Here is a 27,150-nt window from a genome sequence, read left to right as displayed (position 1 = left end):
AGACCTGTCGTCTCTGCCCACCGAAGGACTGCGGCAGGCTCCAGCACCGCTCACGCTCTTTCTCACAAACACATTCCCTTAGAAACACTCATACAGATGACACTAGCATCCACAGAATGAGTCTGTAGCCCTTTAGCCACCAGAACACACAGTAGGCACGAATGTAGGCAGGAAGCTTTGAATAATCTCATTCATGGATGCATATTTACACAATTAGCATGAACAGCTTTATAGACTTTCAGGTTCTGTTCATTTACCTGACCCATACTATTCCTGTTCAGACCTATAGGGACACTAGACAGTGCCCTGTGATGAATGACTGATTCTATGTGCTGTTTTGTCTTCTGCTGCTTTCTCCCTCTTTGTCTTCTTTCTGTTTCCACTTGTTCCATCACAGCTTTCTATGAGGAGATGGTTACTCACCGCTCCCCAGTATTCACCCTGTATACCTGTCTGTTGTTCCCAGGTTTCTCCCAGCCAGGAGGGAGGGGGGTGACTGTGGAGGTGGGAGCTGCACCCCTCCAAGCAGACAGGCCTCCAAGTATAGCAGAGCCCCAACATCTGACCCCCACAGCAGGGTCCGATGCCCCCAAGGAGCATAGCCCCATGCTTCCTGAGCCCCAGGTCCCTTGCAGCCCTCTGGATCTGTCAGGAGGTACGACTCATAAACTCGCTTTCTCTTCCACAGGGCTTTTATTTGTGCTCTGATGCTGGATGTGTACTCACACCTGGAAGCTGACCAGTTCAACTCTCCTTTTTCCCCACGTGGTTAATTAAAACACAATGGTATCTTTAATCTTTGATGAATGTCGTTTGTAAACCACAGTTTGACAACAACATAAGTTTCTCTAAGCAGCTCTGAAGAAGCTTTTTATTGGAAGTAATCAGATTGCATTTTTCTTTGCTGATAGCATTTCCGTTCCCAAAATATGTTGTGGCAGATCCAGAGTACCAACAGGTCACCAGTGCTCTTGTTTCTAGTAAGTAAAGGCTGCAGAGCTCGTCCTGTAAACAGATTCAAACCTGCAACAGAAGCTGCAGCTACTCTAAATGTTTCACTAAGTGGAGTCAGCATCCTTTTAAACAGCAGACATCATGGTCTGTCTTATTTAAAACATGCAGTGTTTCTAAACAGCCTCTATTACTGCAGCTGAAACTGTGAAACTGTTTTATGGAAATTCAATTATTAATTTGAAAGAGTAAAATTGTGTCACGTAATCTTTCGAAGGTGACATAGTTTTGCTTTAAAATCTAACTTTTACTGGTATTCTAAAATGCATTACATGTAAAGACAGGAAAATGTGTTTTACACAGAACATTACCAGAACAGAGAGCTGTTCAGTCAAATGAGGACCTCTCACAAGGATTTATCCACTTGACAAATTGAAAAAAACAAAAGAACTGAGTCTTCCTTTGGCTGACCCCTTTCTGCTTTTGACCTTTCAAACACTGTTGTACTTTTGTCTCTTTGGACTAAAAATAATCAAAAGCCCATTTCAGACATGCTTTCTGTTCATCTGAAGGTATCTGAGCATGTTTTAATGAGTACCCCGCTCACCTCCCCATAAAAGTCATGACATCCATCTGATCAGGTCAGACCAACCAACAGTTCTGCATCACAGTTCTAACGAATGGCTCCACGTCAAGGTGTGGTAACTGATTGACTAACGTCTTTTTCTACATTTAATACATTTTTCTTCTACATAATTCACTTTGTGCTGCAATTTCACGTCTTTTTCAAACTGAAATGTCCACCAAAATAAAACTTTACAGCAGTTAGGACAGAATTAGGAGCTTGTTGCTTCTGACTGTTTGTAGAGGACTTTTTTCTTAGTTTTCTAAATATCTGCAGAGTCCACGTGAGTGTCTCCAAAAAGAGAGAGTTGTACACATTTTATGCAATCACGGCAATTTCATGAATCCCCTGACATGGAGACGGGATAGAGAAGGATCTATAATGTTGTCTTTACCTCAGTCAGGTGAGCTGTCACACAGAATCACAGTTTATCAGCTGATCATACAGGTACAAAGCAGCCATCCTTAGAGTGACAGCTGCTGGAATGTTTATTTACCTGTTGTTAAAGTAGGACTTAGATTGTCATCACATGTGGATTGAATTTTCAGTGATTAAGAAATCATGAATACACTAGAGTGTTAGTTATTTGGTTAGTTTGACAGGCAGCTATCTCTGTTTATTAGTGCCTTATTTTGTCATGTGGTGAACTGTCCAATCTAGCGACTGCAACAAATACTGTATGTCAGGGATGTCAAACTCATTCCACAAAGGGCCGGTGTGGCTGCAGGTTTTTGTTCCAACTAAGCAGCATCACACCAGACGTGACTCATTTAATCAACCGATCTCAGTCTCCACACAGGTGATTGGTCAGACTGTGTGCTGTAGATATGTTGGAACTAAATGCTGTAGCCTAGAGCACACAGTCTGACCAATCACCTGTTTGGAGACTGAGATTGATTGATTAAATGAGTCAGGTCTGGTGTGATGCTGCTTAGTTGGAACAAAAACCTGCAGCCACACCGGCCCTTTGTGGAATGAGTTTGACATCCCTGCTGTATGTGTACCATTACTCTCCATTACATAAACTGTGAGGAACATTAAAGTCAAAGTGACATTTGACTGAATGGCAGAATTCCACCCCTGTAACAGATTAATGAAGCAACAGTGTTTTGTATCCCTGGTCTGAAAAGGACTGAAGTAATTACTTTTCAAAAGTTTGGGATCACCCAGACAACTTCCGTGTTTTCCATGAAAATTCACACTTTTATTCATGTGCTAACATAACTGCACAAGGGTTTTCTAATCATCAGTCACCCTTTCAACACCATGAGCTAACACAATGTAGCATTAGAACACAGGAGTGATGGTTGCTGGAAATGTTCCTCTGCACCCCTATAGAGATATTCCATTAAAATCAGCCGTTTCCAGCTAGAACAGTCATTTACCACATGAACAATGTCTACACTTGATTTATCATTCATTTAATGCTATCTGCATTGGAAAAAAAGGTGTTCTTTCAACAATAAGGACATTTATAAGTGAGCTTTTGAATGGTAGTGTACATCTCTGATCAGGTGTAAGTATTGAGGAATGCTGCTTTGAGCCATTCAAACTGTAATGATCCAGTTCTGTAGCAGTTTGCAGTGGTGCTTCTTCCAACCATACGGCCCCTGGATGGTGAAAGGTTTTCTTCCCTGCTTGCTCTCTCACGGCAGTCATTACTCTGATCTGTTTACTCCATGGATCATATACAGTATGAACATGGCTGCCCTGCTTTGGCTGATTTGTTCCACAGAGTGGTGCATTGTACAGGTCAGCTGTCTGTCTGTACTTCCCTATATTTCCTCCCTCACCACACACACACACACACACACGCACACACACACACACACTCCGCTGTGATTTAGTCACGCAGCTCAAGGTCAGTGCACATCTGATGCTGCCATCTATAGGGTGCTCCATCATGCCTCAGCTTCAGGTCCTATACTGCATGTATGTTCTGAGTGTGTGTTAATATGTTTGTGTGTGTGGATCTGTGTGTGTTTGTCCTAGAGAGAGAAGCTGTCTGTGTCTCTTACTGTCCTCCCTCTCTTAATCAGCCCCCACCCCGATCACACCATCGGGCTTTCCACTTCAATGTACATCTGGTCCTAGAGAGCTCTGAGTAGTAGCTGTCACCATGCTGTGGCTGGTGTCACCTAACAAAGACTAGCAGACACACACAGCCAAGTAGACGTGCACAGCTTCACAGCAGCTGAGCCTCCATGGTGGATGCTACACAGCAGGTGGTCTCCGTACTGAACACATCAGAGTGGTATTTGGTGAACTTCTGGCTTTAGAATTAATTTGGCATCAAATAACTGTGCAGCCCCTCATCTCAGACCTTCTTACTTCAGCTTGTGGGTGGTGGATGGTATAATGTAATAACCAGCAAGAGCTCATGAGTACAAAAGCTGTAAAAATTGCATTTTGTGCATTTTAACTCAGTTGCTGTTTAGCTTGTGTCTGTGTAACCTTATCCCTGGAAACACAGCAGGACTTTAATGCAGCTGATACTGATTCTGAACCTCATCTAAGACCATCTGCCAATACTCATTGCCATCATAAAAACAAATTAAATTAAATTAAATCTCATTCACATACTTCTGACTCAGACTATACACAGTGATGTCAGCTGTTTTGAAACCTTGAATTTGACAACAACCTGAGACGGACAATGTTTCCTGATGGAACAGATCAAATCAGACCCAGGGTCAATTTCTCATAGACTTCAATACCGAGTAGCCCCCTGCTGGCTGTTAGAAAGAATGCAGTTAATGTTAATCCTTCATGGTTGGCTTTAGTACTGATCCATGCATCTGACCAGAGCATCACTTATTTAATGTGAGACATTTGCACACTAATGTTGCGTTTCATGGATGGAAACTTGACACTGATTCAAAAATAGCCTAAAAAATATTTGGATGAGAGTGTGAAGTTATAAACTGTATAAACTGTGGAACAAAGCAAATCACAAATCAAAGCCTGTTTTCATCCAAGCCTCTCCAACAAAGAGCTGCAGTTATAGCAAGTCAAGGTCCCAGGCACTATCTGAGAACTGATTTGGGATCATTGCAGCTGACTAGCAGAGCTCGACTCACTCTGCAGTATTCAGAGATGTTTCATTCATTCAAAGTTTTTAATCAGTTCCTAGCAGAACATGGAGACCACTATTCCTCGCTAACCTCTTGCTGCCACCCTGAAACTGACTAAGACAGTCTGTGGATGTGTGTGTGTGGAGGTACTAGGTAACGCATGGTGACTCAGCAATGCGGCATACACCAGCTCCCTGCTACAAGATGCACAGTGCAGATTCTTGAAACCTCATGTGTCTGAGTGACAGTGCAGAGCAGAGCTGAATTCCAATAACTGACCTGAGAGAACAGCCTGTCAGCGTCATCTGAGCAGCATTACAGCCAAAATAAAGCCCAGAATCCAGAGATATCCTGAATCAGCAGACTGAAATATTAAATGCTAAAGGTTAGACATGATGCTCAAACAGTACACCTACATCTATTTGGAACTGCTAAATACTTAGAGAAATATACAGTTAAATACTACTAAAAATATGTGTAAATATTCTCAATTTCTTACTATTTTGTATATTTTCCCTACTTTAAAGCGAATTTAAATATCAGACAAAGATAACCCAAGTAAACACAAAATTCATTTTTTAAATGGTAATTTTATTTATTAAGTAAAAAAAATGTTTAAAGCTACCTGGCCCTGAGTGAAAAAACAATTGCCCCCCTAAAGCTAATAACTGGTTAGCTTTAGAGGGGCAATTTAGCAATGGTTTCTAGAACTGTCACATCTCTGTGGAAATATTTTGGTTCACCCTTCTTTGCAGAGTTGCTTTTATTCAACAACACTGGAGGGATTTCCTGCATAAACTGCCTTTCTAAGGTCCTGCCAGCATTTCATATGGATTCAAGTTCAGACTTTGACGAGGCTACTCCAAAGCCTTCATTTTGTTTTTTAGGCCATTCAGAAGTCGACTTGCTGGTGTGTTTTGGATCATTGTTCTGCCGTAGAACCCAAGTGTACTACAGCTTGAGGTTAGAAACTGATGGAGGCATATTCTCATTCAGGATTTTCTGGTAGAGAGTAGAATTCATGGTTCCATCAATCACAGCAAGTCGTCCAGGTCCTCAAACTATCACACTACCACCACCATGTTGACTGTTGATGATGTTCTTTGTCTGCAAGACACACACCTTCCAAAAAGTTCAGCTTTGGTCTCATCAGTTCGTAGAATACAGGATGTTGGAAGCAAACATGTCCTGTCAGGTAAAAACAACTATAAATGGGTATATTTTTTTATTCTTTGGAATTTTGATGAATTTTCTGATTTCTTGAAGAACACAAATTCAGGCCCTCCTGATATCCTTCTTGGGGTAGGCCTCCCATTCCCTGGAGAATGCAGCCTTAAGTAAATCCATATTGGCATGAGAGGTGGCATTAGTCCTCAACTCAATGGCGCCCCATCAGAAAAAAATCCAGGGGGTTTAGATCAGGTGAGTTCGGGGGCCAAATGCCTTTGGGCCAGAAGTTTGCCATATTCTACTCACAGAACTTTTGAACCTTGATTGATGTGTGAGCAGGAGCCCCATCTTGCTGCCACACATAGTTGTTGTCAGGGTAGGTGGCCTTCAGCCAGGGCAAAACCGTGTATCTCAGAAATTTGTAGTACACATCAGCCCCAATTTTCTGATCTGGCTTGAAGAAGTAGGGGGGCATCTTATTGCCCCCTACTTCTTTCATCTTGAAAAAATCTGTGGCAAAATTCACGGTAACATAGAATCTGGCCATTTAATATAGGTGTACCCACAAACAAAATGACTTTGCACTGAACACAGGCATGTGTTCATTATGTACGAATACCGACTCACATGTATGTAGCGGGCGGGAGTTGATGGGACTCAGAAACACCCCCATAATTTAATCAGTTGTTCCTTGTGTTTTCTGACAGATAAGTCTTGATAAGTCCCCGGCGGTTAATTTGTAGTAGGATCACAATCATGTGATCGTCAGCAGGCAGCTGATGTAGTGTTCACTTGTTGTCATGATTACAGTCACGCCGTGCCACTGCCTCGAAATGATACAGAAATCTTTAACAAATCTGTTGATCCAGACTATAAGCCGCATCACTGCCAAAATCTAATCACTTGGTCCTTCTGTCATTTCTGACCTTCCCTGAAAATTTCATGCAAATCCGTTAGTCTGTTTTTGAGTAATGTTACAGACAGACAGACAGACAGACAGACGACAATTGTCACATAGCGCCAGGTAGGTCTGGATAGCTTTTTTCCCTTTAAACATTAAATCATCATTTAAAAACTGGATTTGTTGTTTACTTTGGATGTCTTTATCTAGTATTGACATTTGTTTGATGGTCTTTAACATTTAAGTGGTGGAAATATTAAAAAAATAAATAAAAATTCAAGAAGGGGACACATACTTTCTCATGGCTCTGTACTTCTGACTATAATTACCATGTTAGAGGGTAGGCTGAAAAAAAGGAAAAGAAACAAAGGAGAACTGGAATAATTGACCTTTTCAGTTCAGCATACACTGCACTACTGAATACATAGTAGGTATAAGGCACAGTGGGATATTATGTCATAGTGAGTAGACCATGACACCAGAATTATAAGGAGTCCGTAGGTTCAGATCCAACAGAACAGGAGCTTGACAGTAGCCTGGAGGAACGACAGTATGGATCCTGGGGCATCCTGAAAGTATCAGTGATCTGGTGTAGGTAGTCTGCTCTAGGTGTTGCATGGTGGATAATTTAACTTTTCTTTGATTTAAATGTTACTCTTTGAGATGTTGGATAAATGCATTTCTATGTGGTAGCGGTTAAAAGGAAATTAATATTCTGACAATTATTTTTTTAATTCAGCTGTGGAATAAAAACAAGTCCTTTTTAATTCTTACCTTCCTTCCAGTGTGCAGGATAGTTCAATCAAAGCACCGTTAGAGAACAGACATGTTTAGCTGTTGCTGCTAGTTTGTAATCTTTAACTGTTCTACAGAGTGACTACAGTAAGGTACATACAGTCGGACCGTTGTTCTATTTTACTGTCCTGGTTTAATGAGGTTGTGCAACGCAACATTTAAGTCATTCTGATGCATTCGGCTGATGTGATTTTCTGCTTCTCCCAATTACTGCAGTATGGAGAGCAGAGTTCTGTCTTGAGTTTGTTAATATGAAATATGGCCCTCCAGAGAGAGCACTGTATAGGCCCTGACAGCTGCTCCACTTTAGCTCTTCCTCTATATTTATGTGTGTGTATGTTACAGAAATCTAGAAACAAACTGGGCCAAAGTAGAAACCAACCCTGTCTCAGCGGATATTCTCCCCTCTGCCCCTGTTATCGCTCTATCCCTCCTCCCTTCTTTACCGTCTGCCTTCTTGAAATCACACTGACTGCTGCTGTCCATCATGATTTCCCATCAGGCCTAAATTTCGTCATACATTTACCCAGAATTGACACAGACAGGATTAGTTAGAGCTGTTTGTAATCGACTCTTTACTGTGGGACCGTTATGCATTGTTTTTGTCTTAGAGTGTCTTTCTCTGTGTCCACATATGGGTACAGGTAGGACACACTGTAATGGATGCTCACCTTTATTAGCATGTACAGACGCGCGCACACACACACACACACACACACACACACACATACGCACACACACATATATGTATCTATATACATGTGAAACCTGCCCTCTCTTGTGTGAGTGAGACCCTGAGGTATCTGAATCAGCCACCTAAAGGTATCCTGTCCTCCACATCATTTAATCACTGCTCACCAGCATCAGAGCGCATATTTGTGCTTAATTCTCAGTCAGCACTGGTATAGAGGATATTTTAATGCTATCACGGCTTAGTTAGATTTTCCCTCAGGGTTTTTCTTTATTTCTATTTACAGATTATTAAAACACACACCATGTTTCTTGTTTTGACTGAAGGATAACAGATTAATGAAAGCAGGAACCCACAGGCTGTGGGGATGAAGGCAGAACTATTTGGAACAATGTGCGCCCCTCCTGGCCTTGGATTGAATCCATCCAGATGCTTTTCTGCTGTGTCTGATCCATTTTGTCATCTTGTCAGCCGCCCACCATCTCACTGAATATAAATAACTGTGACAGCTACAGTAATTTAAACTCTAAAGAACTGTTTGCAGTAAATGTTTGTGTACTTTTGGTATTACAGTCTTCTCTGCTGTGTTGTTTTTGCATTGCTGATGTGATCTGAAGTTTCTCTGTTATCTTGTGTTTGAGTTAGACTAAGGAGTTCATATCCACCTCCCCAACTTTAAACTTTCCCCTCTTCATCCACAACAAGGTGCCTTAGGCGACTGCTGGCCAGACCAGGCCGACTGCCTATCGTCAGACCTCCCTTTCACTCCCAGTGTCTCCTCGGTGATCAGTCGACATGCCAGCAATCTTGCAGCCAGTCCTGACGAAGCGCCTGACAGTTGGCCGAGCCGTGAGAGTGCCGCCTATGCTGGAGGCGATGAAAGGGATGGAGAAGGGTCAGACCGGAAGCAAAAGAAGAAGAAGAAAAGACGACAGAAAGATGAGGGATCTTACGAACATGTTGAGAGCAGAGGCCATGGTGAAATGCAAGCACTGGGAGAAAACACTCCCCCAGCAGAGGAGTTCTATCATAGGATCGGCCCGAGGAGGGACAGAGGAGAGGGTGGCTGGGAGGAGCAGCTTGGAAAGAGTGGAGGCCGAGGCAAAAGGGGTAAGAACAGGAAGAAGCTTCCAGAGGAGTGGGGGGTGATGGCAGAACCGTTTATTCCTTCATCTGCAGCAGCTTCTCAGATTACAGAGGAGGTGATGATGGATCTTGGCGGTGCAGCTCATGTACACCTGGAGGCAGACTTGGACATCAGCCCCTGGAAAAAGGAGATGTATTCGGGTGAGGGCCTGATCCCTGCCCCTCTCTCTGAGGATCTGTTCTCCACAACAGTCGCCACCATTAGTCCACTGGTCCTGAACAGTGAGCTGAAGGCCACAGCAGCTCCATTCACAATGCCCTCCACCAACAACAGCACAACACTGGGCTCTTTCAATGTGGCTCCTCCATCTGAGGATCCATTTGACCTCCTGATGGATACTGAAAACACCAGCTTGGGCCACAGCAACCAGCCCTTCTCTCCACCTTTCTCTCCAGAGAATGAAGCAGCAGGTGGTGATATGGTTGACAGCGGCATGTTTGACAACACTAGTTCCCTCCAAGAGTCTTGCATACAAGGCCTGCCAGGGGGAGACACCTCAGCCTTCAGCCCTGACTCCCAGGCTAGCCCAGGCCTCTCCCCCAAAGGTGAGGTGTTAGCCTCAGCCCCACCTCTGTCACCTTCTGATGCCTCATGGCTTCTGAATGACTCCAACATGAGCAGCAATAGTGAGCTGTTTGACTTCAGTGACATGAGCACTTCAGGTCATCCGCTACCTTTAGGCCTGTCCTTCGACACCCCGAGCCCAGCACCTCTCCGCTCCCCCAAAACCACAGCACAAGAGTTTCAACCCAAAGAGCACAAAGATGCCAAATCAGCCCAGAAACAGTCCAAGAAGTCACGTTCTTCATCATCCTCATCATCTGTTAAAAGTCCCACCTCCCCAGAAGCTAAGAAGTTCTCTCCACAGACATCCACTGTCACAACCCCCTCTTCCCCTCCATCAGTCAATGCTCTGGGACCTCCAGGATCTGGTCTTAACCCTGCAGCTAAACCCTTCTTTCCCAGCTTTGCTGATCCCAATGAAGAACCAACCGTGGTCCCTCAAGTTGTCCCCATTGAAGGTTGGTTGTAGTCAGCCCTGGACAGAGTAGAAGTACATAGAGTAGCTACGATAGAAAGACAAATGTTTGCCATGCATGATGTTTCCATCCAGCTCAGTTAGTTCCAGTATTTCAAACTTGTTTCGCTTTTCTGGGCAGGATTGATTGCTTGTGTGTCTTCTAGATTAATAATTCAACCCATTAGTACTGTTCCTTGCATGGACACATTTGTCTAAACTTGGCTGGTGCTTATTGGCTTGTCCAGTGTGGACTGTTTGTGAGTGACTAACGCATGGACTTATTGACCACTGGGGCTGTGGACTGGCTTGACTTTAACCTGTGAGTATCTTAATTCCCAGTGTTCCCTGCTGGAGTGTTCTCATGATTCCCAGTGTTGTTGTTGACAGGTGCTGCTACTAACCACCCCACAGGCTCTCTCTTTTGTGATACCAGTCGGCATCTTCACCAGTTCAAAACCAACTTTCTCATTTTCTCTTCTGTCCAGGTGTATTAACACGATAATCATGTTCCCTTTCCTTTGCATCAAGGGGTCACACTGTCTTCTCTCTCCTGTGTCCAGTTTACTGTTTTCCTCTCTACTGTAGCTGTGTGTCTGTATAACCTCTACTAGAAAACTAGGTGAAGGAAAGCACCTTGTTGGTGTCATGTTGATTCACCAGTGATGTTTTTGCACCAACGTCTCACATCTTGGTGTGTCTTCTGAGAGTATAACTTTTCAGAAATACCAAATTGTAATTTATGTTTTTGTTGATTTTACTTTCCATGTTCCGTGATGATCTCTTCCTCTGCTGCGTCTCCACCGTAGGTGAGTGTTGTTTTCATTCCTCTTATGGCTTTGCTGTTTTGTTTCTTGAATCTCTGCTGAGGTTTGTTGTCAGAATGATTACAGAATGATGGACACATGCTTGTCGCATGCAAAATGCATCAATAAGACAGGTGTTAATGTCAAAGCAAGCATTCTCAGCATTGAGTCAAGTCATGATTTTTTGTTCCCCTGGTGCTTCTCCCATTGATGGTTTTCGTGGTTAGGATGTCCAAAGATTTTGGTGAAATAAGGGGGGGACAGATGTTGCTGCCCTCTTGGCTGAATCAAGCCTAGGCCAGCAGTGTCACTCCACATCTGTACTGGTATTTGTGTTTTCAGCTCTTTGATATGATCATGGGTTATGGTTTAACAGATGAAGTTGCAGATACTAGTGCTGGCCTCAGGCCAAAAGACAGGATGAGAACTTCAGACATCCAGATGACATCATGTTTGGTGTGGTGGTTCCAACTTGTGATGATAATGCTTCTTGGATGTTTCCCTTAAGAGTTTTTATGGCCAGTTTAGTTAAAGGACAGCCATGGTTTTACCCAGAAAATACTGGAGGGATTGTATGTTCCATCTGGACTGGAAAAGTCTTGGGATCCCCCAGGAGGAACTGTAAGATGTACTGGGCAGAGGAATGCCTTTACTACCTGTCCTAATACCTTGCCCTCCTGGACTACATTGCAGCTCTATCTTGGACATACTTGGGCAGAACATGAATGGAATGGTGAATTATTATGGTTTCAGTTTACCTTAAAGCAGACAAAGTTGTGAAATGAAAGCTGTCAGTTTTATGGCAAGTTCTTCTTTGTAATAGAGAATAGATTTGTGTGTGAGTGACTCATTAGGAAGAGGTTTCATCAGACTGGGGAATAGTGAAGCTTTTGCTAAAAAATAGAACAGTCTGACTCAGTGTTACATGTAAATCAAGAGTTGTCAGACTGAAGAGGTAGCCCAGATGGAGACCAAGCTCTTGTTTCCATGTATAAGGAACTTTCAGCACAGCAACGTGAATAGGGGAAGAGTGTTCAGCAGACTGGGAATAAGAATGTTTACAGCAGGCAGAGATGGGAAGCTAAAAATAGAATCAGTTGACTCTGGTGCTTTTCTGTGTGTGAGTGGGTGTGTGGATGTCACTTCTATATATTACTTCATCCTGATATGTGGCTGTTTCAGTGTCTTTCATTCGTGGATGTGCCCACGGTAGCATGGCTGCATGTGTGTGTTTGTTCCTCACAAGAGGAACTGAGGTGTGTTTTGTGTGATGTGTTGCTGTGATTTATGGAGATCCAGAGTTCCAGAGGATTCATTTCCTCGTCCTTCATTTCAACACTTGCTGCCTCCCATCGGAGGCCATAATGAGGACCGAAGCAGCCTTCAGCTCACCACAGGAACAGTGCAGCATTGAACCTGCCTATTAAGCAGCTCTGATCAGTGTACACACCCCCAACATCCTTTCTCAACAACACAGGGGCTGGCATTAGAATTTGTTCACTTTCGAGGTCACACAGATACAAATCATTTGCAGATCTGCTGGCTTGATGTATGTTGTTTGTATTTTTTCATCTACTAAATAGTTGTTCATGAATTTGTTTTACTGATATGCGTGTTGTAGGTGTTCACACATACATATCTCTGTCCATTAGTGTTTCAGATAGTGATTTGATTCACATGAAGTGTACACACTGCTTATGTACTGGTACATGCAACATGTATGTGCTTTATTGAATGTGTGTACACAGGATAGAAAACCTGTAAGACAGAGAGCTGAGTGCAGCTGGCTCTGTCTTCTCTATGTAATAAGACCTTTTGTCAGCATCCAGGGTGGGTCTTTGTCACCAAGAGTAGTATTTAAGCACTGCAGAAAAGATAAGAAGACGTGTGCAGCAAAATAAAGAACAAGAAGAAAGACTTTCGAGGATTACAGATGGGGAGAACAGTACATGGAGTCAGAAAAAAGGGTTTGGAAGGGAAACAGAAAATGTTCTTCTCCTCTAGAGGAAAGAGAAGGAGAGAATAAGGGGTGCTGTGAGAAGACTTGTTTCCTGATGCTGAATGGATAAGGACAGTTTATAAACCTTCTTGTGATGAAAAAGAGACACACAGGAATAAAAAAAGAGGGGGACCAGTCTAGATCGAGATGTGAACCTCAGCCACGATCATGATGAGGTTTAGGAGGTAAACCAGAGGATCCAGAGAGCCCACAGTGTGGCTATTATTCCCTCTATCCACCCCTGTCATGTGAAGTAGAGAGGCCCAGAAAGCTCTTACTAGAAGCGGATATGGACGTCGAATCCACTGTGTGTCTTTGGAAGAAGATAAAGCTGTATTCACATCTAGATTGTTTCAACTTCAGAGTGGATCTTTGTGGCTGGTTTTCAGTCTACCTCATTATCTACCTGCTAAACTATTAATAGGAAACCCACAATACAAAGACGTGTCTACATATCTACCCACACACGCACTACCAACTCCATACTGTACATTCACTTACATCTGTTTACTGTATTTTTGAGTTTAATTTGCTTTTTTGTATTTTACAATTATATATTGAAGCACTGCAGCAAGAAGCTATACTTAAAAAATAGTACTATTCTAAAAACACAAGTATTCTTTTAAAGTGCTTTTTTATGTAGGATTTTAGGTTAAGATCCAGTCAGAATAAACCTTTGCCCCAATTTTGGACCTCAGATCCCACTCCTGTTGGCTGCAATCACATAAAATATACTTAAGTTTCTTTTCCACCTCTGGCCCCAAACTCACCATTTCTGTTTCTACACATTTCCTGTCACTTCTAAACTTATTAATTCATATAAAAAGTAGGCGCAGGACCAAAATAACCAGGAGGAGCATTCAGGCCACATCTCAACAATACGTGTTCTCTACCAGCACTCCTCCTTCTCCCTCAGATGGAGCCAAAACACAGTATAGAGCCGGTATAACAGTCACATATGTAGCATTGCTGTGCTCCTGTGTGCTGAAAACACATACAGACAGAGCACAACTGAGTCTACAATCTACTTGGGGACAAACACAAATCCCCAGAAAGCAGGCAGGCGTGAATATACTGTATCTGCGGTCCATTTTTACCACATAGTGCTCTTTGCTGTTGTTTAGGAGCACAAACTGTTAGATGGTGGCCAAGGAGGGACATGTGTACAGTATGGCCCTGTCCATGAACAGAGGTTAGCTCATGTCTTCTGATGGCTTTGGGGGAAGCGTTGTGATGTGTTGCTGGCGCTATTGTTAGAATGTGAGTCAGTCAGTCTAAAACTTTTCCACGATAAACAGAAAAGAGAAGACCAGTTTAGTGCAGGATCTCCATGTCCTGAACCTCACTGAGGCAGCGAGTAGCTCTAAAGTAGGTCTATGCTGTACGGTATGTCATACATCAGTGCCCTGATAAGTCACATTCATAATGTCAGCTTTGCAGTGAAGGAGAAAATTAAATGCACATTATATTTGTTCACATGCATCTGAGGATGTGTGTCTTAAGGTTCTGATGCAGTGTTTGTGTGGAGGAAGCAATATTTCAGTGTGTAAGCACAGAGATAGTCAGCCTCATGTTTTTAACCTGTATCACAGCACAGGCAAGTAGCTGGCTCTCTCAGGAAGTTGCATTTATCTGAAGCTGTCTCTGTGTTTTGGATTTTGCGTGTAAAAGAGTATTACAAGAAGTGTGTTTTGCAGATTCAGCAGCCGCTAAATAGCTATAGATGTGCAGGCGAAAGCATCTGAGAACAGAAGAGGCCCAGCCACAATGCTGAGATCATCTCAGAGGAAATAACAAAATAAAATGACAGGAAACAAACAAATGAGAAGCAGAGGAATGTCCAGAGAAAAACAAGAAACAGAGAGAGGTAAAGAAAAGCTAGAAGGTTTAGGGCTGAACAGACTTAAAGATGCAGAGGCTGAGAGGCGTAAACACAGAGTCAAACAGGTATGACTGAAATATTTAAGCAGATAAACAAGATGCACATAAACAGGTAAACATACAGATGTGTAGATAGAACCTATATGCAGTCATCTGCTCCTACAGACTTGCAGCCTCAATACAAAGATAGAAGATGTTCTTTAAGTTACTGTAAAGTTCCATTAGGTAGCATGTCGTGTTGTTGCCAGCATGGGATCATTTTTATGTACTTTAAATATGACCAAGGAGCAGAAGAGAAAAGTCTGTTGCACAACCAGCAACTATACATAAATATATACTGTAGTTGCGGTATTTTCCACATTTCTCATGCTAGTATTATTTGAGGCACTTGAAAAATGAAATACAGATGGTGAAAAATTTTAGGAAACCCTTGAAATACTTTCATACAGGCCACAAGGACTGAGCAGTATGTACATAGTGTCAGTCATATAAGCCATTGAAAGGCAGGGAGGGATTATTTTCATGGAAAATATTTCTTTATATGCAACTTTTATACACAGAGAGGAGCTTTTAGGGGTTTAAATAAAGACAGAAGCAAACCAGATGTTCATCATGAAAGCAGCATTTCAGAAAATGTTCATGTAAATATATTTTGTGAGCGTCATAAGGGTTGTTTGGGAGGCACAGCTGAACATATGATCTGTATTCTTGAAAAAAAATGTTCCATTCATCTTATTAGTTACATATATGTGTAAATCCATGGCAGGCAACACTGAAGTTGTTCTGGAAACTAAAGGTACCTTTAAGATGGTCCAAATCTGTATGTTATTTATAACATGTTCCAAATCTGTATGTTCTTATACAGAAGATTATCCAATAATCCTGAACTTGACTCCTTATAAAGGATGCAGAACTCTCAGATTATGTCGGTAACCACGTATGAATGTTTTCAAGTGAAATTAAGGTCAAGAAGTCATTGATAATCGTGACCTTTTTTTTTCTACCAACAAGATCATGAAGGGCTAAATGGAAATGTAAAATGTTGAGGAAGGTCAAAAGTTTGATTTGTTTGAGAGACATGAAATGGCTTTGGGAGAGGAGCAGAGCTGGGAGGAGGGGTTGCCATAGAGACTAAGGATCAGTCAGAGCTGCTGAAGGAGCAGCAACAGATGCTGCAGTCAATGAAACTCTGACAGTACAGCTTCTGCTTGGCACAAACTCGCCATAAAACTATGACATAGACATGAAAAAAACTCTCTACTGTTCCACTGGTTAATGTCAGCATATTTTATGTGATCTGTGGCTGTTCTGAATGCGTTCTATAAAGTTAATAAGTTGAGACATAAATAGTTTAGTCTGGGATCATTACTGGATTTTCCTCTTTTTACTTCATGACTAATGATGTGGTTTGCCCTTATTGCGACCTGTTAACCACAATTAGATCCCCATATGATGCAATAAATGGATAAAAAGAATTCATCTCTGCATCCAGGACAAAGAACTGTGAGATTTATTTATTAAAGTCACACCAAAGCTATGGAGTGACTAGAATCTTTTTTCCTCACTCTATTGATGCTAAACAGTCGACTTTTCATTTATCTTCCCCTGTCTTTAGTTTTTCCTTGCCCTCTTTCATTCTTTGGTTTTGTTCCTCTCATGAATCTGCTGTGTGGAGTTTAAAGAGGTGCTTATAAATAGAGTTAAATAGTGCTTTTTCAGCACTAATGACCTGGAGGCAGTGGGGCTGCATTTGTCAGTAATTTGTTGTTGCTGACAGAATAATACAGCAGAAATTGTCTGTCTCTTTTGTTCTGATGGAAACCCAGAGGAAACAAACAGGAGCACAAGCAGGGTGAAGGAACAACATCTAGAAAAAGACAGCGCTGTCTAGGATTTAGTGGTAGAGGGTTTTGGCAAGCTTTTGTAGTGTACAGACCTCAGTGAGAAACGGCTTCCCTTTCAGCATCTTAATTATGCAAGAAAGGTAAACAAGACAGGCATATCTGTAGCAGCGTGTGGAATATGGATTCATCCAACTGCAGAGGGAACAGAGGTGGAGACAGGGAGAGGAGGAAGGAGGGAAGACTCATGAACAGTGTTTTGACTAAATGTCATTGAAGGATTGTCTGAGTTGAGTCCCAGACAATCAAGCTGCAAACTTCCAGTTCATAGCGTCTGTGTGTCAAGTTATATTGAAAGAATCTTTCTCCGCTCAGTCTGCAGTAGAAACTGAAAGCTGTATTTAAAGAGGAGGACAGTGAGATGGATGACTGGTGTGAGAGTTAATCCTCCAGCAACCTGACAGAGAGCCTTAGAAAGGAGGAAAGTGGTGAAGTGTTGATGAGTGTCTGGCTCTCCAACAAGTTGACTAATCCGGACTAGAAATGGGATTAAAATGCCACCTGAGATGTAATGAAGAGCTGACTTTTTTCTGTAACTCCAACAGCAGGGACAGCAGGTTACAACAACTCTGACACAAAACCCCATTTAGTCTTCTTTTCTTTCCATATAGCTGCTATCTTAACGTCTAAATCTGCCGCAAATCGGCCATAATTTACAATCCTGTCAAACACACACATTTTTTAATTTGACCTTCTTTTATACAGGTAATCTAAGTGAGTCACAGGGTCACCTCTCCTCAAATAACGGAACAAAACAGCACTATTCACAGACAAACAACACTAAGGGACCTGTGCTACACAATGTTAAAACACAACACTGTGCAAAAGCACCAAACCAACAAGTCAAAGCATAAGAACAAGTCCTAAAAGACGCTATTTCCATAGTGTATAAGAGATGTTATGTTAGACAGCTTCAGACTCTACTGTAGTGACGTCACTAGTCCAACTGAAATGTGTTGTGGACGGTTTAGACTAAAGTAGAATGTTTTGTTAGAAATGAGAAGAATTATGTTTGGAGGAAGAAAACACTTCAGCCTTATTCCATCGGTGATACATGGTGGTGGTAGTATCATGGTCTGCCTGGGGAAGGATCTTAGGACCGAGCTAGAAATACTTCATAAGTAGTGCTTAGACCCCCTCACCTGTGCAGAGATGGCTGTTCCAGTTTACCTCCCCACCAGGCAGTTTGAACTAAGGATATAAACCAAACATGGACTGCTGTTGACTTCTACTGAAACGCAAAGAGTTAAAGAAGACGGAAGCGAATGTTTTGAATGCCCAAGTGAACATCATGGCCGTCATCGAGTAGAAATGTTGTAAAAGGGCCTGAAGTGAACAGTTTATGTGATGAAACGGGAAGATGGACTAAAATACTTCCAACTGATGAGCAGTACTGATCAGCAGGTAAATGTTCAGCTGAGTCACACCAGACACTGAAAGCCAAGGCTCTCATAAATTTATCTAATATTGAATCATTTTTCTGCATAAATAAATTAGCATCCATGTAACATTTTTTGGCTCACATTTTTTGTAATTAAAGGACTTTGATGCTATTTTAAATCAGATTTATGCAACAAAAAGTATAAAACCACAAACTTTCAAGATCTTCCATCAAAGAAAATCCTCAAGACAAAACGTGTTTTGACGACAGTTTCTGTTCACACATTAAGTGATTATTATTATTTATTTCTTTAGGATAAACTGCTGATTCATTATTCAATGCCATTTATCCACTGGAAAACAAGAAGTTAATCCTTAAAGGTGTTTTTTTGTTAATGTGCTACTCTGAAGGGGATTAGAGCGTTTTCACTGGCCACACAGCGCCACTATTACTGTCTCTGAAATGGAGCAGAAACCTTATTGTTTAGTGAAATCACATGCTTGGTGCATGCCATCATTTATTCATGAAGTCTCTTTATGTTGCACCGCAGCCCAAAGTTAAAGTTATTTGATTAATTTCAGGATTGAAATGAACATAAAAGCACTTGGATGTAAACACAGTTCTTGTCATTGTGATGGCAGCACTGAATTCAAATCCAGTCTCTCAGTGCCCCTTGCTGTGGACCGATAGCAAACCTTTCCATGCAGAGGAACAGTCTTATTTGAAAAAACACGTTCTTAATTTAGATATCCTTCTGCCCTCCATCACTTTTCAATATACCACAGATTCTCAGTCAATTCATTCATTTTCCTCACATCCTGGGAACTGGCTGTTTGGACAAATCCAGAGTAATGTGACAGACATGGCAGCTGATATTAATGCTGACCAGCATGAATGTCACATTTTCCATTTTCCTTGTCATTCTGTGTTTGGTAGATTGATTTCGTCTCAGTCAGCGTGGTTCCCTGTCCAATCAGCTTTTGGTTTTGGCGCAGGAACTCAATGTTCTGTGCTGCTGAAAAACTACATGGCTGCTGGGATATTGAGGGCAATGGTAGGAGGAGCAGAAAACTGCTGTTGGATGTCAATGTCTTTTCATGTGTGTTCAGGCTCATATGAAATAGACATTTATCGAGAACAGTGGGATTTAGCAGATCTGCCTTCATCAGCTGAGCCCATGAGATTCATTTATTATGAATGATGAACACCAGCAGGCTTAGCTGCTGCATAGGGAACAGTAGAGCCACTGGTTATTATGTCATTAATTAATAAAAATCAGTGAGGCTCTTTCTCCTCTAAATAATGTGCTGTTTAGGCTAATGCAGTCCTGTTCTTTTTTTAAAGTCATGAGACATTGCAAGGAGACAGTGAACGGCAGATGGATGAACTGAGAATAAAGTCTGGTGTGGTGTGATGAGTAGATGGGAATACAAGCTGAGATGATTGACTTAAATGAAATGAAAATTACCAAGCTTATATTCATACATCTCAATGTTTTTATAGCCGCATTTTTACCAGCATTTGATCTCTCCCATGTGACTCAACATCCACTACCATTCAGCAGTTTAGGTTCACTTAGAAATGTCCTTATTTTTGAAAGAAAATACTTTCTTTTTTCAGTAAAGATACCATGAAATGAATGATAAATCCAGTGTAGACATTGTTGATATGGTAAATGATGATTCTAGCTGGAAACAGCTGATTTTTAATGGAATATCTCCATAGGGGTACAGAGGAACATTTCCAGCAGCCATCACTCCTGTGTTCTAATGCTACATTGTGTTAGCTAATGGTGTTCAAAGGCTCGTTGATGATTAGAAAACCCTTGTGCAGTTATGTTAGCACATGGATAAAAGTGGGAGTTTTCATGGAAAACATGGAATTGTCTGAGTGACACCAAACTTTAACGGTAGTGTTTGTATACAATGATTTAAAAGTTTTGGTCCACAGATAGTGCAGGTCATCGCAGTGCACAAGGAATCAGTGGGGATCCTAGGTGAAGGGAGCTCAGGATGGCTTTTGGGGAACCTTTGTCTAGGGATGGGAGGGTTGTAAGTAGCAAACTTTTCCCTATTTTTACCAGTTTCTCAGTCATGCAGTATCCCACCGTTCTGATATTGCCAGGTTAGCCTTTATGAACATTTCTCTACTGTCAACATTTTTTCTTGAAATGAAGGGTAGCATAAAAATATCTGCAAATGTTCTCATATCAAGTTGAAGATCAGGGTTGCCTAGACTGTTCTAGAAGAAGCAAGACAAAGCATACAGTATATGGCCAGTCCTTGTAATGACCAAGATGAAAATACAGGGAGTGAAATGACAAAGCTTTAGTGTGTCTTACAACAGCAGTGAAGTGTCTTTGCCCATATGTAAACAGCAATAGGTTTAGCTTGCTGTAGTTCCTTTGTGTTTCTACTGGTCTTTAAAGGATCTCTACCTAATGTGCTCCCAGAGTAAGAGATGGGGTGAAAATCCACAGTCTACAGCAAAGTAGATCATCAGTTCATCTGAAGCTTATGAGACCCCAGCTGTTTGAGTTAGTCAAGGTGCAGTCTTTTTCATAGAAACAATACAAATATTGACCATGTTTCCATATTGAGTTTGAGAGAGAGGATTTTGTACTAAAAAAGACAACAACTTTTGAAGATTTTCACTTGATTTATTGAATCCACACTCACATTTCCACCGACAACTCATTTAGACTCTTGACTTAACCTAATTTGACTTGTCCTTGGACTGTGAGAGAAAACTGACACTCAAATACATATGGACTAAGTGTCCAATAGTCAAATATAACAAATTGAGAGTTTTTCAACACTTTTTACAGTCTGTCCTTAGATTCCTGGTTCGGACAAGAAGCCAGAAATCCCCCTTCCACAGAGAGGATATGGTACAGACGTCTTTCTTATCTCAGATTGGTTTTCAAGGATCAACTTTCTTGCCAGATGTCTTTAATTAATACAAAGATTTTACTGACTGAAGAACAATCTTTGACATCTCTCAACAGGCAGAGTAGATTAGCATCGTGGAATACCCTCCTTGGGGTTTATAGCATATTAATAACCCTCCGCCTATTCCTGCAGACCAACACACACTTATACACACTGCTGGCTTTTATTGCCATCATCTATCCTCCCTCCATCAGCCCCTGACTCCCCACCTTCACCACCAAACATGCCCCCAAACCATTTCCCCCAACCCCCCACGTGGCTGGAGCTGGCACACTGATGAGGAGCCAGTTGCCATAGCAACAGGAGACAGTTGCTTTGGCGGCTAAGTGAAGAGGGGCTACCGAGGAAACAATGGATGTTTAGTGAGAGTGGGGGTGTTGTGACGGCCTGCAGAGGAGATGCGATTGAGCTATAAATAGACGTCACTAAAGACCGTCTCACTCCAACACCCCCTGCTGAGATTGTCCTCCTCCTCCTCCACACCTATGATCATCACTCTGTCTTTCTATTCCTGCCTTTCAGAGGTGAATTAGCATAACAGAAAAAAATGGCCTGTCTGTATTCAGGCCACAGCAGAGAAATTTTTCATATTTTTGTAAAAAGTCTTGCTATCTGGCAGTTTCGGACATAGTAGCTCATGAGTAAACTCTCTGTGAATCTGTAGCTTACGTTCATTATACACATCTTACTGAAGCAGGATGAGAAATGTCTTCAGCAGCAAATTCATCTCAGTGACACTAAAAATCAAAGGACAAAAGAACAAGACAAGATAATTGGACTATTACAGCCACAGGAGAGTGAACAGCCCTGTTCTCAATAGAAGGTACAGCGGGTCGGTTCTGTTAGCTAAACAGACCACATGCTCATGTGTTGGCGCTACAGTGAAGAAGTGCTGCACACTTGCATGTGTTTTTGAACTGTAAACCAAATTATATGGATGGACAGAGATGGGACACAAAAATGCTGGTGTTAACATTTACGCCTAACCTGACAGATAAATCAGCATCTCATGGGTTAGAATGAGTCTGTATTGCATCTTCTGCTTGCTGGCAAAGAGCCAACCATTTGGGACTTCTCTGTGTCATGAATTTTCTATAAACACAATGTATACACAGCCACAGGAGAGCAGCCTCTGTCCTTCAATGGGAATCTTTCAAACCGATTGCTTGGCATTAAGCAACGTTTTTCCCCAAAAAACAGCTTCTAGTAATGAATCTACAATTGTGAGGTCTTGCTTTCCAAACATAGACACCCTTGTCTGTTTCTGCTCTGTTCAATGAGTATCTGAAGAGCAGCACAGATAGAAGTGGAGCTGCTGACATAGATATGAAGAAATGTGTGGACTCATGAATTCTGTTGTCTCACTTTATCTCTGTGCAGTTATTTTACATGTCGATACAACCTACATCCATCTATCTATCTATCCATCCATCCATCCATTATGAACTCTCAAACTGTTTCCTCTCATTTTTAAACTGAATCAGTATCAATTAAGTCATTTAAAGGTGGCATTGAGCCTTTACTGGCCACAGTTTCTATGTTGTCTGAACACCATCATGGGTTATTAGGCACCGTGCTGCTGTCACCCACAGGGATTATATAACACTGAATAGTGACTGTCTGTGTTTCTGCCAGCAACTAGTCAGACAGGGTGAGGTCATCTATTTGGTGGGCTCTGTGCGTGCGTGCGTGTGTGCATGCGTGCGTGAGTGCGTTTTCCCCATGGGAGTCTGTTGTCAGCTTTGTACTTCAAGAGGCAAGCAGGCAAGTAGAGAAGAATTTAGCAAAAAGAAAGCACACCAGATGTGACAATCCAGCAGCCTCTGTTATGTCTGCCTACCTGCCAGCACATCCACCTACCTAACTGTCTGTCCACACCTGTCTGTCTGGTAGGTGTGATGCTTAAACAGTGACAGAGACGGTGGCTGTGGTGATGGGCTGTGTGGGGTTTGATGCAGACAGACAGTTTGGGGATGCAGCAGGGTGCAGCTGATGGGACTGTACAGTGATTGAGCTGGTTGGCATTTTGGTGAAGAGATGTTTTCCAAAAGTGGTGACAGACCGCCTTTTACTGGTGTCCAAACATGTCGATGTCAGCAGGAGCTGTTTGAAATTGATTGATTGATAGATGGATTGACAGCGGTAGGAATGCCAGGTCCGATCACCAATGAACCCATTGACCACATAATGCGTCAGACATACCATAGACAAGAATGCAGGGAAATAGGTTCTACTTTAAAGGCATTATATGTCTTTTTATTGTCAGATTTCCCCTCAAGTAACCAAGTCACAGTGAATTATTTTTAGCCCTGGTGATACTCCTGATGAATCTCCACATTCAGGCTTTTTAGATAGACAAGCTGCGCTTATCTTCTTCATAGCAGTCCATGTATGTGTCAGTCAGTCAGTTCTAGTTCTTTTCTGTGTTTCGTTGATGATGAAAATGGGCTCATATGCTATTTCTGTGTTGTTTTGTTGCTGTTTTTTTAAAATCACGACTGGGCCGTGGAGCTTTAAAACGTGTCACAGTAACATATTTCATCTATCAGCAATCAGTGCTGTCATTTTTTTATTCAGGCCTAATTGAAACCATCCATTGTGTCATTACATGCAACATGATGATTATTTTAGGTATTTACATGTAGCAGTCAAGAAGCGTCCACCAGCTAGTTTCTGACTTTCTAACCATGGGGCTGTTTTGGAACCTTCAGAGGGACATAAGGGAGAATATCCAACAAGGTGGACATTCCTTGACTGTAAAGGCATGTTTCCCACCAAAAGATTATTGATGTGTTTGTGTTTTTTATTGGTTACACGACGAGCACTATCTCCAAACCCTTAGACTAAACCTCACTGTTCCTGTCCTCAACGCCAGTTAGTGGTGGGGTTTCTGTGCAACTGTCTGAAGTTTCATCATGGACTTCAAACAATGTCGACTGAAACGGAGCCGATCATGTGAAGTTGGATATAATAAAGTTGAACAACAGCTATTTTCAGCAAATCTACTGCAACACAGAAAGGAGAGAAGACACCAGAACTGATGGAGTCTAAACCCAGATTGGTATATAGATTGCATATGGACATTCTGGCGGAACACTGGCTTTTGGGTTTCCATTATGAGCAAGCCAGAAAGAGTTGCAGCATATTGAATGTTATATTTTGATTCAGAGAAGTGTCATCCTTGTGCAGATCGATATGTCATGTAAACACAGCATATTACCACTAAGACGGCCATTCACAGTCGCTGCAGTCTGCTTTACTACAACATGTAGTTATATTAACAAGGGGGGAGTGTTTGAGTGTAGAGTCGTCATATGTGGCCTTGACCGACATACGGTATGGATTGAAGAAGCGTTTGTGAAGAACTCCAAACTACCGCTTTTTCAAAGTTAATTAGCCCTGGCCAGTCGATACTCAATGCTGTGATATTAAAATACATCTGTTAGAACATGTCATCTATCTTTAAAGATCAATCAATCAATCAATCAATCAATCAATCAATCAATCTTTATTTGTATAGCACTCTTCACATGATTAAATTGCACCACAAAGTGCTTCACAACATTAAAGCATTGAAATAAAAACAAGGAAATCTTTCCCTCCCACCCCTGGGTATGTACATATATCTCTACACACACACACACACACACACACACACACACACACACACACACACACACACACACACACACACACACACACACACACACACACACACACACAAACACACAAACACACACTCTCTCTCAACAATAAGATGACCTGGTCCAACAAGCATCACTGGTGAAAAGCACAGAACTAGCCCCATAAAACATCTGTTGAAAAGCCTAAAAGCACATTCAGCTGTCCGATAGTTAGTGACACACCCCCTGCTGTGCATCTCCACACACTTCCTTCAAGTCAGGCTCATGGTGGGTCACCAAAATACCAAACCTGTGTGCACTGTGATGGAAATGCCATTTCCCTGGAGCAAAGGCCCACCATTGCTCTGTGAGCTGTCAGAACAACAGCACAGCTCGTATTGTCCTGTGGTGTTCTGCATTCATGGACGTGGTAAATCAGATGGAAAGCTCAAGTTAGAAGAAGCAGACGGCAGTTCAGAAACACACTGAAATACACAAGGAAGGTGTTACTCCAGACAGTGTCTTAATGCCAGGCTGTTACAGTATGACTAGTGAATTGAAGTTGTGTTTTTGGGACTCTGTGAATGAAATAACACCAACATTTCTGATAAGAATGTAGTGTTATTTCTCTCTTGATGCAATATAAGACCATGTATGCTGTATGTGATGGAGAGAGCAGAGTTTTGAGGATGCTATCCCATTTCCTTAAAGATTTTTCTAGTAGATGAACCTGCTAAACTCTGTGGAGTAAATCCTTATTAGAAACAAACAAACAAAAAAAAACTCTAATGCTATACTGAGACTTCACCGATGATGCTTTGACTTTATGGGGTGGCATGGCTCAGTGGGTAGAGTGGCTGTCTTGTAACCAGAGGGTTACTGGCCTGGAGAGCTCATGTTGGCACGGAACCCTTAACTGCTCCTGATGGGTTGTGGTTAGCACCTTGCATGGCAGCTTCCGCCATCAGTGTGTGAATGGGTGAATGTGACGTATCATGTAAAGCGCTTTGGGTATCGTTTCAGCTATAATAAAGCGCCATATAAATACAGACCATTTACCATTTACAGTGGGTACAGAAAGTATTCAGACCCCTTGAAATTTTTCACTCTCTGTGTCATTGCAGCCATTTGCCAAAATCAAAAAAGTTCATTTTATTTGTCATTAATGTGCACTCAGCACCCCATCTTGACAGAAAAAAAACAAATGTAGAAATTTTTGCAATACTTTCCGTACCCACTGTATGTACAGTGCCTATCATAAGTATTCACCCCCTTTGATGTTTTACCCTTTTATTGCTTTCATAAATCAATCATGGTCAATAAAATTCAACTTTTTAACAAAAAAATTTATTGGAAAAAACTCCTTAATGTCAAAGTGAAAACAGATTTCTATAAAGTAATGTTAATGAAAGAAAATTATATAAATGAAAATAATTGTTTGCATAATTATTCACCCCCTTCAAGTCAGTATTTAGTAGATGCACCTTTGGCTGCAATCACAGCAGTGAGTCTGTGTGGATAGGTCTCAATCAGTCTTGCACATCTGCCCACTGCAATTTTGCTCCATTCTTCTTTGCAAAACTGCTCAAGCTCTGTCAGGTTGTGCAGGTATCGGGCATGAACATCCCTTTTCAAGTCCAGCCACAAATTCTCTATAGGATTGAGGTCTGGGCTTTGACTCGGCCACTCCAGAACATTTACTTGGTTCTTTTTTAACCATTCCTGTGTAGCTTTTGCAGTATGTTTTGGATCATTGTCTTGCTGGAAAATAAATCTTCTCCCAAGACGTAGTTCTCTTCCAGACTGAAAAAGATTGTCCCCCAGGATTTCAGTGTATTTTGCAGCATTCATTCTGCCCTCTATCTTTACAAGCCTTCCAGGTCCAGTTGCTGAGAAACATAATGCTGCCACCACCATGCTTCACAGTGGGGATGTTGTGTTTTTGGTGATGTGCAGTGTTTGGTTTCCGCCAAACATGACGTCTTGTCTGATGGCCAAAAAGCTCAATTTTGGTCTCATCAGACCAAAGAATCTTCTTCCACTTGACCATGGAGTCTTCCACGTGCTTTTTGGCAAACTCTAGTCGAGATCTAATATGACTTTTCTTCAACAGTGGCTTTCTCATTGCCACTCTCCCATAAAGCTTTGACCGGTGAAGAACCCGGGCAGCAGTTGCGACATGCACAGTCTCTCCCATCTCAGCAGCTGAAGCTTGTAACTCCTTCAGAGTAGTTGT

General features: G+C 41.8%; 1 protein-coding gene across 12 annotated transcripts in view; it reads left to right on the top strand.

The window, feature by feature from the left end:
- The window catches only part of LOC110954165 (microtubule-associated protein 4), a 178,409-nt gene that overhangs the window by 95,334 nt on the left and 55,925 nt on the right, over positions 1-27,150 (top strand). For 11 of the 12 annotated variants that reach the window (XM_051940808.1, XM_051940802.1, XM_051940804.1 and 8 more), the window contains 2 exons: positions 467-655; positions 8,913-10,376. In XM_051940808.1, the coding sequence (XP_051796768.1) occupies positions 467-655; positions 8,913-10,376 (1,653 nt within the window). The remainder of the gene's footprint in view (positions 1-466; positions 656-8,912; positions 10,377-27,150) is intronic. The other variant, XM_051940812.1, reaches the window with a different exon arrangement.

This window comes from Acanthochromis polyacanthus, chromosome 20, assembly GCF_021347895.1.
Source record: "Acanthochromis polyacanthus isolate Apoly-LR-REF ecotype Palm Island chromosome 20, KAUST_Apoly_ChrSc, whole genome shotgun sequence".
NCBI lineage: Eukaryota > Metazoa > Chordata > Actinopteri > Pomacentridae > Acanthochromis > Acanthochromis polyacanthus.
This window is presented reverse-complemented; position numbering and strand designations above follow the sequence as displayed.